Consider the following 13,539-nt stretch of genomic DNA (forward strand, 5'->3'; position numbering starts at 1 on the left):
TATAAACAGAGCCTGTTTCTTTTCTCTGCAGTTTCCCTCCTTTCCGAGGACTCCAGATAATTTTGATGCCCTAGGAGTCCACATTGAAAATACATTTACCAAGATTAAGCTCAACCACATGGTGAAGACGTGCAGGAGGCCTTTAAATTGCATTACTCTGGCCTAAATTCATTCCCTACTAGGTTCATTCACTACAAAGGGTTGTGAATGTAGGCCAGTCCATCACGCAAACCAGCCCCTCATCCATTGACTCCATTTACATGTCCCAATGCTTTGGAAAAGCAGCTAATATACATAATAAAGGACCCCATGCACACCGGACATACTCCTTTCCACTTTCTGTAGGGGAAAAGATACAAAAGCCTGAGGATATTTACCAACTGACTTAAGAACATCTTCTCCCCTGCTGCATCAGGATAAACCCACCATATACTGAGCTGATCTTTCTCTACACACTAGCTATGACTGTAACACTATATTCTGCACCCTCTCCTTTCCTTTTCTCCTATGTACTCCATGAATGGTATGTTTTGTCTGTATAGCACACAGGAAACAATACATCATAGAATCTTACAATGCCCATCGAGTCTGCACTGACCACAATCCCACCCAGGCCCTATCCCCACAACCATGCACTTACCCTATGCAGACCCCTGACACTGGGACAATTTAGCATGGCCAATCCACCCTAACCCACACATCTTTGGACTGTGGGAGGAAACCGTAGCACTCAGAGGAAACCCACGCATCACCATAATCCCATGCATTTACCATAGCTAATCCCCCTGACACTAAGAGACAATTTAGCATTGCCAATCCACCTAACCTGCACATCTTTAGACTGTGGGAAGAAACCAGGACACACAGGGGAAACCCACACAGGCACGGGGAGAACTTGCAAACTCCGCATAGACAGTGACCCAAGCCAAGAATTGAACCTGGGTCCCAGGTGTTGTGAAATAGCAGTGCTAACCACTGTACTACCATGCTGCCCCAAATACTTTTCAGTGTATCCCAATACGTGACAATTATAAATCAAATCAAATCCCTGCCATCACCTCCCTTCTCCCTGCCCCGCACCAGTTCCACCTAGTTGCCAATGACCAGTGTGGGTGCACCTAGGGAAATGAGGCACAAACCTGAAATAGTCAATACTTCTCACCCACATCATTGTTGGGTACTGCAGATGCCCTACCCACTTTTCATCATCTTGGGATTAAGCTCAGACTTCCTCTCTCACCTCCTCGAACTGTCAAGATTGCATCCAATGTTGGAAAGTTAACTCCCATTTGTCAAAAAAAATGTAATGGAAACATTACATTTTGTGAAGAAAATGAAATTCTCAATAGTATGCACAGGAAGAAATGATTTTACATTTTAACAAGCTTTTTATTTGACCTGGCAAATACACAGTCCCGTGAGCTCACTAATGGTAACTTTATTCATGTTGATGACCTGATCGAAATGATGTGTTCAATTAGCATGTAAAAAACAGGCCATCACAAGTAGAAAATATTGCCATCCAAAACCATAGCCTAGCAGGGTCTAAAAATTAATACTTCTTTTTAAGTAAAAAAAGATACTTGAAAGGACTTTTGATGCAATTCTGCAGCTTCTCATCATTTTGTACTTCACTTGAAAAGCTTCTCTCCAATGGACTGGAACAATTAGTGGGATAAACAGCAGGAAACCAAAGAATTAAACCTTTTAGCATATTTACAGTAAGGAATTACCACCCGATAATACAATATTAGCAAGTTTCAGAACACAGAGAGCCTGGTATTAAGAACTGTTATGGACGGTTTGTCTCGCAGGAATAGTCAACCAGAAGAGTCAAGGAAAAGTGACCCAGTTCCACTTATTTTGTTACTGATTATTGGGTATATTAAAATGCCAAATGAAATTTCAAAGTGACAAAGCAGCATTTGCAAGAGAAAAAAAGAGACTAAAAGATAGTGCTCAGTAATAGCACAATAGTTCCACTTCAGAAGTCAATGGACATTGAACGCTGGACAGTGTCATTTCTGCCACGTACGTAGATTTCAGGAGGGATCTCCTCCATCACTCTGTCTTCAATGACTCTTTCTGGACTATCTTGCGAGTGCTTCAAAGTGTAGCAGCTTTTCTTGAAGGTGCTATTAAATGTTTTCATTGGCTGTGGCTGGGAGAAATCATTTCGAAAGGGAAGATCCATTGTGCTTAAATTAGTCCTGCTCTGCTTCATGCTCGGCGGCTGTGAGCCACAGTGGTGGTCGTGGATGCACCTGGAGGCATTGGATGAGGAGCGCCTGAGTTTATGGTAGTTCTCAAAGTCTTCAGACAAATCAGCCAAATCTGCCGTTATTTCTTTATCTCGGAGAGAAAACAGCTCATAATGGGGAGGGTCAAATACTTCTTGAAACCCCGATTTGTTAAAGGCTGCTTTGCGGGCCAAAACCTTTTTGCGAGGTTGTTTTACTTGCACGAGTACAGAAATGACAAGAAGAACCAGAACAATTCCTGACGAAATACCAATGATTGTTCCGTGAGTTTTGGTAATCTGGTGAAAGAGACCGGGCTTTTTCTTTTCTGCAAAAAAAAACAAATATCCCGAAGTATAAACATCATCAATTTAAAAGAACATTCACACCAGTCCGCAGTTTGAACTTGTGAAGAATTAGAGCAGGTATTCAGGGCTGAATCCACAAATCAGCATTTGGCTGTTTATTTATTAATGTCAAAAGTAGGCTTACATTAACACTGCATTGAAGTTACTATGAAAAGCCGCCACAGACCCGCGCTGGTACACTGAAGGAGAATTTAGTATGACTAATGTACGTAACCAGCACGTCTTTTGGACTGTGGGGGAAATCCAGAGCACCCAGAAACCCACACGGACATGGGGAGAATGTGCAAAATAGTGTCTTGAGCACAGATAGTGCCTCAAGGCAGGAATGGAACCCTGGTGCTGTTCATAGAATCCTACAGTGCAGAAGGAGGCCATTCAGTCCATCAAGTCTGTATCGACCACAATCCCACCCAGGCACTTACCCTAACTAATTCCCCTGACACTATGGGACAATTTATCAGGGCCAATCCACCTAACTCACACATCTTTGGATCTGTGAGGCAGCAGCACTGACCATTGTGCCACTATACCAGTAGTGTGTCATTATAGGCTCTTTGAGCTTGCCGGAAATTTCACATGAATTCTGCTGAGCTTATAAACTCATCAGACCCAATAATCATTCGATTTCAAAGTAATGGGCCATTATTCATTATTTTCAAATTTACTTCATTTGTGGCCCCAAAAGTAATATGAATGTAAACAGATGATGCCTTTGGCGATGTAGAGAAACATGATTTTTTTTATGAAAATACATCAATAATTATTTTATAAACTGAAAAAATCCTGATTAAATGATATGATGATGAAACATCGGAGCTCAACAGGAATTCTAAAATCTGCCATAATCTTTAAATCGAGATTTGTAACAATTTCACAGTAATGTTTAAGGATCTTTAACGTAAAGCACGTGAAATGTTTTCAATGAAACCATCAATCCGCATTTAACTTGAGGCGTGCATTGAATGGGTTGGGTTAGGGGCACAAGGTGAGGGGGGAAAGAGGGCATTAAAAGGGAATGACGGGTCCTGATGCCAGCATTTTGTTTTCTTCACACCGCAAACACAATCCACAATCAAAAGAAAGTTATTTACCCAGGGAGCACAAAGAACAAAGAAAATTACAGCTCAGGAACAGGCCCTTTGGCTCTCCAAGCCTGCACTGACCAAGCTACCCAACTGGACTAAAACCCTCTATCCTTCTGGGAACCATAACTGTCTATTCCCATCCTATTCATGTATTTGTCTAGACACCCCTTAAAGGTCACTATCATTAGGATGTGGAACTCACATCCATAAGGACCAGTCGAGGTGATTAACCCTGATGCATTGAAAAGGAAGTTAGAGAAAACATGAGGGAGAATGGAATAGATTTAAACTCCTGGACCTAATCACTGTTCAGATTATCTCAGGGAAATAGGCAGCCTGCCCATTTTCATGGGGCAATTTCCTGTGGCGTGCCCATTTAAAGCAGGAATGCACCTCCCAAAGTGAAGATTTTGCGGTACTGGAATAGAAATATCCAATGCTCATTCTCTTTGCATTCCTCCCACACCTCGTGGCCCTATTTTGTCCCATTCAATGCATGCCTTGGGTTAAAATTAACCAGGTCCGTGATTAAGAGTATAAATTAAAGGTTCTTCTTATGTTATCTGATGTTTGTGGGGGAATTCAGAGAAAGGAGGGAGGTATTTTTCCCTATTAGCTCTGGAAGCATAACCAAAGTGACTTCCAAGAGGGCTAGACAGGGTGACAGAAAGGATCAATGCAAGTAGCATCGTCCCCAGGACTTGAGTTCAGTGTTGAAAGGAATTCAGTGATTTCACAAGAGCAGCATGTGTGCCGTTTTTACTTCTCCATCTTTGTGTCTGTGAAACAATTAACAATGCACAAGTTCTCACCTAACTTTTGCCAAACCAGAAGTGATGGGAGATTTAATTATTCCAACATTCTTCATCCCTCAGCATCACTTTTGACAGTTCATCACTCCGTCATGTGATTCAGAATACAATCACAAGGGCTTGCTGCAAAACCTCTCTTTCTTGTTCCAAACACACTTAACTCTTTGTTCCCTTTGTCCACTGCATTCACAATACACAATAAGGAATTCAAAAGAAACTTCTTTACTCAGAGAGTAGTCAGGTTGTGGAACTTGCATCCATAAGGGCCAATCAAGGTGATTAGCATTGATGTACTTAAGGGATAAACACAAGAAATAGAAGGATGTATTGATAGAATTAGATGAATGAGGATGGGAGAAGGTTCATGTGGCATATAAACACTGGCATGGGCCTGTTATGCCAAAAGACCTGTTTCTGTAATAAAATCAAAATACTGCTGATGCTGGAGATCTGAAATAAAAACAAAGTGCTACATAAACTCAACAGGTCTGGCAGCATCTGTGCGGAGAGAAACAGAGTTAACGTTTCGAGTCCAATATGACTCTTCTTCAGAATAAAGCATAGTTTTTAAGTGGGTTTAATTTAATCATAGGATCCCTACAGTGCAGACAGAGGCCATCCTGTCCATTGACCCTGCACCAACACAATCCCATCCAGGCCCTATTCCCCATAACCAACACATTTACCCTGATAATAGCCTTGACATTAAGGGACAGCTAACTATGGACAATCCACCTAACCTGCAAATCTTTGGAATGTAGGAGGAAACCGGAACACCGAAAGGAAACCCACACAGCCACAGTTACCCGAGGCTGGAATTGAACCCATGTCCCTGCTGTTGTGACAGTATAAGTCTTACAACACCAGGTTAAAGTCCAAGAGGTTTATTTGGTACCAAATAAACCTGTTGGACTTTAACCTGGTGTTGAACGTCTTCTTACTATATTTACCCCAGTCCAACGCCAGCATCTCCACATCATACCTGCCATTGTGAGGCAGCAGTGCTAACCGCTGTGCCTCCATGCTATCCAAAAATGTTTCTGTGTGAGGAAGAGTAAAAACTATAGTTAGATTCATGCTGTACAAAAGTGGTTGCATGTGTGGGGTTTTGTTCAGTTCATACTGTGCTTCAATTATGCTTATAGAGGGTTATGGCATCAACAGTGAATAGAGGCTGGCAGTAGCTGCTGTTGCTTATCAACTGAGGACTTTTTAATGTAGGAAGGTTTTCTGTTCTTAGTTTAATTGGAAGTCAGGGCGGTTGGAGACACTGGGAAGTGAACATCTCTCAACTTTGCCAAAAGAAGCTGGACAGGTCAAGGGAGCTACAAAGAGGCAGACTTTTCAAAGAATCAGATACAGTCCAGATAACCCGGGAATTGGGATATAACAAATGTCTTAAAAAGACTGAAAAGAGACCAAGGTATTGTTCAGAAGAATTCAAGGGAAAAGTAAGCAAAGTGTTCTGAGTTAAAGAAAAAGTTGTAGTAACCAGAGCCGGGATTCTCCCAAAAAGATCCTAAGTGTTGAATTCGCATGAAAACTGGAATAAATCACACTTTTTTTTCAGGGGAGTTTCAAAAACAATCTCCCAGATTCTGTGCACTGCAGAGTGCCTCAGCATGAATCAGGCTGAAATTCAGTGGGTGGGGCCTATCCCCATGGAAGAGGCTGGCAGCCTAGTGATGAGTAGGTCACTGTGCATGCGTTGATCTGTCAGCGCCAAGATTGGCACATGCACAATGGCCCTGCACTGCTGCCTCCCGATTGCTGGCCAGTTTGATCACTGGCCACCCCACAATCCCTGCAATGCTACCCTACCAACCCCCCATGGCCTGATTGCTGCCCCCCCACCCCCATGCATGCCTGGGGCCAGCCTCAGTCTGCCCCCCACAGCTCCAATCTCCTGACAGTGCAGAACCCCATGTAGTGCTGGCCCCTCCTGCAGTGCCAGCCGCCCTAGCAGGCTGCCACCCCTCCCCACCCCGATGGCCAGCCCCGATCGCTGGCTTTCCTTTCATCACCACTGATCCCAACTGCAGAATGGCACCGATCACCTCCGGAGGCCACACTCCACTGGGTTATTCCCCCTATTAGGCCCCACTCCCTTGGCACTGCCCCATACCCTGGATGGGCAGTGCCAAGATACCCCTGGGCATTGGCACTTTGCCTCTTGGGCAGTGTTATGTGGCCCATGCTGGCACTGCCAAGGTAACAATGCCCAGGGGACAGCCCAGCACCTGGCCCTCTGGAGACCCCAAATGGGCCCCCCTCACACCAGCGGGGTCGGGCCCCCAGCTTCCTGAAAGTGCGGAGCGACTGTAAACCCCGCTGTAGTGAAATTCTCCTGGCGGGTGGGTGGGGAAGAGGCTAGTGGGCCTGGAGACTTCAGTCTTGGGCCTGCTCATTGTATTTAAATTGTATTTAAATGATGATTTGCATTATTAACGCGGCTCCCCACTGATTTCCTGTACAGATGTGACACCGCTGGATATCCGGCGCTGGGAGACGCTATCAGGGCGGAATGCCCAGTGTGGACCCCATGCATCGGGTTCTGCTTGAATCGGCGGCCTGCTGTGATAAAAAAATTAGCGCAGTGGGATGGGAAAATTGCCCTCCCCGCCCAGTTTTAAAGTGGGAAAGCAGACTTCAGAGATAAATTAAAAGTTTAATTCCATTTCCATAGAGTCTGGGAATTGATAATTAAAGCAATTGTGAACAGTTTGTACAACAGTCAGAAGGGGGAGTTGAGATTGTTGTTAAAAGTGGAGTGGAAAAGTCATTTGGGAAATTTGGACTGGATTTCTGAATGGAAATCCTCTGATGGAAAGCATTGTTGTGAAAGAAGATTTTAAAGCATATTTTTTGGGAATGAAGTTTAGAAACTTTCATGGACCATCATCTGGGAGGACCCTGAAGGGAAATCCACATACATTTGTTTGGGGTTCAGAGTGGCCAATGTATTTGATCATATACATCTTGTGTGTTTAAAGGGATGTTGTGATACTAAGACTGTTGTAGATAATCTTTATAATTCACATTAATCTTAAAATCTGTGTATATTTGTTAAGACAAGGGGGGAGTAATGGAGTACTGTATCATCATCCAATTTTTCATGTTTAATAAATGTTTCCTTTCTTATTAAAACTAATTAGCAGTCCTGTGTCTCGGTTCCTCTACATTTTAAAAAAAGTAAAAGTTATGAGGTCAAATTCTCCATTCTCACCAGGAGTTGGGATGCTCCAGCCTTGCTGCAGTGAACAAAGATTTGGCTGAGTGCCATATTTTCCATTCTCACTGGCAGCAGTGGCAGGACATGAATGGCTGAGAATTCTGGCTATGGTTTCATTCTGGGATCTTTCGGTTCAGTTATAACATCAACTGGGATTGTAACACAAAGAAGAGTCACTTTGCACTCAAAGTTTGTCTCTCTCTTCACAGATGCTGTCAGTCCTGGCACGTTGTAAATCCTCTGTAATGCTAAGTAACAGCATTTCCCCTTGCATCTTCATTCCTTATAGACACACTGCATTCAAAATGGATCAGAAAAGCTTGCAACAAATACATGATTGAGTGCTTCAAGTATCATTCACAGTGGGAATCAGAACCAGTGAGGTTGATTATAATCTTAATAACCTCAGTAGAAAATCTAGTTGGGAGAATGCACTCAGGGAATAGACCTCACCTGACTTTGCTTCAGCCTAAATAGCTGGAAGGAAAATGTGTCAAATTCTTTCAAAGGTCTGGCATACATACATCCTGCTTGATTTTTCCTCTTTACCTTGCCATGGCAATACTTATTACCCAAGCTGTAAAGATTAAAAATTTACTCCAGTACCTTGGTACTATTGTGTCAGTGACAATTCCTTGTAAAAGATTGAATTTTACTATCTGATGTGACAACTGAATGTAATGGTGAAATGAAATTGAGGTCACAATATGCAATCAGAATATTTTCTATTTCTATCTTAAGGAATTCATTAATGTACCAAGGAAGGGTGTAATGTTCTTCATAGTTCATCAATAAGTTGAGGAGGAAAATGTATGCAGTTTTAAGTGGTCTCCCTGCTTGTCCTTAATTGTGTATGAGGATTCTTAACTGATACAAAATTCAACTCCATTAGTCATCTTGGGTTTTATGAATCAACCATAAAATTATACAAGGAGAAGAATGTGTGAAATGACGGAAAATAATTATCATCCTTTGGAAACAAATTGCATCCATTATTGGAAAAACCAAAGAAAGTAATTCATCCTGACACACTCACAGCTACACGGCTCCGGTTTTAAAAAATCTATGAGAAATCAAAATAATGAAGAATAATGGAGTTTGTATGCTTGGCAATACATTACCTGCACTCTCCACAAATTATCAGATGTTAAATGTTCAGAGAATTTCTCACAGTGATTTTAACAGGTGACCAATTCTTTCAGCATAAATCACACAAAGTCTTCCCTCAACATATATTTTTAAAAATTATTTTGTGGGATGTGAGTATCACTGGCAAGGTTAGCATTTGTTACCCATCCCAAATTTCCCTTGAACTGAATCTCTTGCCACTCCATTTCAGAAAACCATTCAGAGTCAACAACATTGCTGTGGGTCTGGAGTTACATGTTGGCTAAACCAGGTAAGGATGGCAGATTTCCTTCCCTAAAGGACATTAGTGAACCAGGTGGACTTTTAGAACAATCGACAATGGTCATGGTCACTATTACTGAGATGAGCTTTTGCGTTTCAGATTATTACCTGCATTTAAATTCCACCAGCTGCCATGGTCACAAAGGCACAATGAACACTCTGCGGATGGTAGTTTAGTACACAGACTGGACATACTTTGACAATACTAATATCTTTAAGACATGATGTAATGTGAAGATAATAAGCACGATTCTGCAGGTCTGTTAGTGTTGGTTCAAATCCCATCATGGCCGCAAAATATCAGAAGAGGCCAAAAATGGGCTTTGTGCCGGCAAGATTTCCAATCGCGATTTTCCTGGGCCCTCCCTGATGCCCCAATCAGGAAGGGCAAAAACCTGATTTGAATGAATTTGGATGTACTTTAATTTAGTTAGCGAGTTTAAAGTTGAATCTTCAGTACTCGCTAAATGTTCCCACCCACCAGCATGATATCACGAGGCTGCAAATTACTGCTGGTTTTTAAAATGGGAACCATGATCCCTGAGAGGGAGGAAGGAGGTGAGCAGCCCTCTCCACTTTGTCCCAGGATGTACAAGGGGACAGTTTCCATGGCCAGATCCAGAGTGGATGGTTCAAGGGTGTTGGAGAAGGGGTTTAAGGGTAGGGGGTTTGGGGAGAGGGTTGGAGGTTGGGGGAGGGGGGGGGGGCGGCACGGAGTGGGTGTCAGGGACCATCTCCAGGATGGGGTCATGGCTGGTGTTTGTTGTCCTGAAGCCTGCGGGCTTCTTACTGTGTATTTTAAAGAGTTTTCAGAGCGCTCTGCCTATCTGCAGGTTGTGTTATCAGGAAATGACAAAGAGCACTGAGTTACTCAGATATTACTGTGTCCAGATGGGGTGAAGGCCTATCCAGTGGGAGATAGAGAATGAGGCCTTAGGGTTATGAACAAGAGGTTTTAATAAGGTGACAAGTGCATTTGTGACATTTCAACAAGTCTCCTAACTATCTATGCCTAACTTCACCTGTGCCTGCTCTGTGCCCCTCCAACTCCTTACTCCTGTGAGTCCTCCCACCATGTCTTGGTGTACTTCCAGGATGCACATCAGAAGTGGATGCAACCTTCTACCTCCCACACCATGTTGTCTGAAATGGCCTGATGGGCATCCTCTGGAGGCTTGGCATCTGGAGGGCCTTAGTCTATTTTCAGGTGGCACTGATGTTGCAGCGTCACCCTGTTCTGCTTTCTGCCTGCTACCTCTGAGAAGTACCTGTATTAGGAAGAGGGATTCAGAAGGGTTGGTTGCTCCAAGAATCTCTTGAGTAAGAGGGAGTGTGGGTAGGAGTGCAGGGTGGGGGGAGGGGGGGGGGGGGGGGGTGGGTGGGGCTGTTGGTGGGCACTGGTGGGAGGGTGCTCCAGCAGATCCTCCCCCCTCTGTGTGCCCATGGGCCCCTGGGATACTCTATGGAATAGAGGGCTGCTGGAGTGAGCTCAAGAAACCTTAATGTCATCTGAAGCTGTCAGTCCAGGAAGCCTGCCAGTGTCGTCAAACCCCTCAACCATGGTCCTCAGGGACTGAGCCACACTTCAGAATTCTCCAGTTATGGCTCTGTGGTCTTGCTCAGGCTTTCCTTTGTAGATGCCACCCTTGCAGTGTTGGCCTGGGTGCCACGCAACACCAGCAACGTCTCATGTGACCGAAGGCTTTGGGACTCCTCCATTAGGCCTTGCCATTGCAACCCCTCATGGTATTCCCAATTCTACCTTTCCACCTCAAGCAGCTGAGGGACAAATGCATCAAGAGGCACAACACCTGGGGGGGGCACAGCTGAGTCCTGGAATCCAGCATGTCAAATCCCTTGGACATCCCCGTCCCAACCTGATGTGCATTGGAAGCAGTGTGACACTCATCAGAAAGTGACCCAGAAACCTGTCTGCTAAGTTCACCCATTGAGGTGCTTGTCTCTGCGATGGCGGATGGTGCAGGTATGAGCTGTGACACGCCATCTGTGACCTTCTCAGAGATTTCCTCCAAGGTGCTGTTAAGGGTGCTGGTGGAGGGCACGGCTGGTAGACAGGTCAGGCTTATTGATTGAGGTCCCTGCAAGGCAAGGGACATGGTTTTAATACAAGACCTGGTCAAGGGTTTGGGCACCAACAACTCACTTGAGACTATTCATCTGGTTGAAGGCTCCTCATTTTTTCCCCCACAGGCCTGCTCCTGCTCTGTGCAGGCCCGGTCCTGCTCCTCCCGTCAGCTCCATGCTTTCTCCTCAAATGGAGTCCAGATCCTGAGTTTGGGCATTCCACCACTCATTTTTTCCGTCTCTCTGCAATCGTGGACAATCTTCTACTGCAGGGTCACAAAAGGGGCTAATGTGAGCCGGCGCCTAGCAGCCAGAGATCAAGTTCAAATGACATGTGTGGGCATATGCTTAAGCAGGGTGGAGTACTGATGAGGAGTGAGGTGGGGGGAGGGGGGGGGGGGGTGTTGAGGCTGATGCTGAGAGCCAGGTGCTGGAAATCTGCGAGGTGGAACCATGTGGGTTCAAAGTGAACTTCTGGGAGTTGGCAGAAGGGTGGAGTTCCAAGGGAAGACAGGGGCACTTACCTTGAAGATCATAGTAAGTCATTCATTTTCTTCCTACATTGAACCCCCATCCTCCTGATCTGGCTGCTGGCACCGGCCGGAGCTACCATCGTCTCCCAAGCGGGATTGGATTGCTGGAGAGCCTCCTGCTAAACCATGGGTAATTTGTGGCCCATCTCTCCTGCACAGCATCCAGCAATTGAGTGAGAGCCATGTCTGAGAATCAGGGAGCTAGTCTTCACTGTCGTCATCCTGGTCTGAATCAGATCGTGTTGTGGAGCCATTTAAATGCAGTACCCAATTTCATTGAAGTGCTCAGATGACCCCTGGTATTAATGCCGCGCCTCAGGTGCGGCATTTTTCACATAAGGTAAATTCTCTATGTGCCTAATGATTGCAATCTGAATTGTGTTGCTGGGGTGGGCAGGATTTGCACTGATTTTCACACTGGAAATGACACTTCTTCATGATTTGGGAAAATCGGCAAACTTAATATCCATGTCCTGCCAGAACACACGAAAATATTCTGTGCTGGTGTTAGTTATTGAGGTAAAATGTACTCATTCTAATTTCCATTCATTCATCCACGCAATATGTTAAAAAGCACATTGCACTAAAAGCTATCACTGCTGCATGCTATGACATTTCCTTCAATGTGCTCCTAGCTAATGATTTCTCCTCGCTGCAGCTGAAAGCACTTGACCATGTATTTAGACTGGTCATGGCATAATGGATGACAGATGGCTATTAAATATTGGATGTCCCTTTGTTGGGTATAAAAGTATTAAAATGTTCTCTAATATACTTTTCTTTGAAACAGAGATCACCCAGAGTACATAACACCAGCAGACATTTTATCCACTGAGCTAGCATATGAAATATTTACTTCACTGATATATCATTAATAAAACAAAGAGAAGGCTCAGATGAATAGATAGAAAAAATACTTGTTACACAGAGTTTACATCATCTGATTATGGATCAGGATGATCTGGAAATGGCAAAATATGGGACACGTTTTTACTGCTATTAAAATAAAATTAGAGTACTGATTCTGGTTTTAGGCTCCATATCACAGGAGGTAAGAAAGAGGGTGCAATTCAGATTCACTAGGATGCTGTTCGTGTTGAAGAAATATGAACATGAATAAAAACCAGCAAAACTAGGATTATTTTTGTTAGGACAGAGAACTCAACAGAATTGTCTAAAACTATAAAGGGGCAGGAGTAGGTAGATAGAGATGGCTATTCCAGTGATTGAGCGATATAGAACAAGAGGACATAGATACAGGTATGATGAAACAAATGTGATTTAGGACAGGGAATATTCACAAGGACGATACCAGAAATGCATGGGCACAAATATCAGGAAAGGATGAACAGGCTGGATCTGTTTTCCCTTGAAATAAAAGGCTGAGGAGGTAGTCTCATATAGTACTTTGAATTATGAGACGAATTGATAAGGTGGATACTGAGAGAGTGGGGAAGAGCATAATGAGAAGACATCAATATAAGATGTTCATCAATAATTTCAGACTAAACTTTTTCTGCACTAAGTGATAATATGGAACTCACTTCCCGTGGGAGTGGTTGAAGTGAAAAGTATAAATGTGTTTAAGGGGAAACTAGACAAACATATGAGGGATAACAGAACAAATGGTGTTAGGTAATAGAAATAGTTTTAAGTAAGATATATTTATATTTTGTGGGTGCTGGAAATAATACATGGCTTAAGGTTTAAAATTAAATTTATATTTTTGCATTAGAAGAACATTGGAAGGAGAGGTTAAAACCCTGGAGGTGAA

General features: G+C 43.7%; 1 protein-coding gene across 2 annotated transcripts in view; it reads right to left on the reverse strand.

Annotated features, from left to right (window-relative positions):
• Positions 1-1,406: 1,406 nt before the first annotated feature.
• The window catches only part of neto2a (neuropilin (NRP) and tolloid (TLL)-like 2a), a 48,379-nt gene continuing 36,246 nt past the window's right edge, over positions 1,407-13,539 (reverse strand). For both annotated transcript variants that reach the window (XM_080188105.1, XM_080188104.1), the window contains one exon: positions 1,407-2,568. In XM_080188105.1, coding sequence (XP_080044231.1) covers positions 1,985-2,568 — 584 coding nt within the window. In that variant the 3' untranslated portion in view covers positions 1,407-1,984. The remainder of the gene's footprint in view (positions 2,569-13,539) is intronic.

Source organism: Carcharhinus amblyrhynchos, chromosome 4, assembly GCF_965287045.1.
Source record: "Carcharhinus amblyrhynchos chromosome 4, sCarAmb.v2.hapA, whole genome shotgun sequence".
In the NCBI taxonomy this organism is placed as follows: Eukaryota; Metazoa; Chordata; class Chondrichthyes; order Carcharhiniformes; family Carcharhinidae; genus Carcharhinus; species Carcharhinus amblyrhynchos.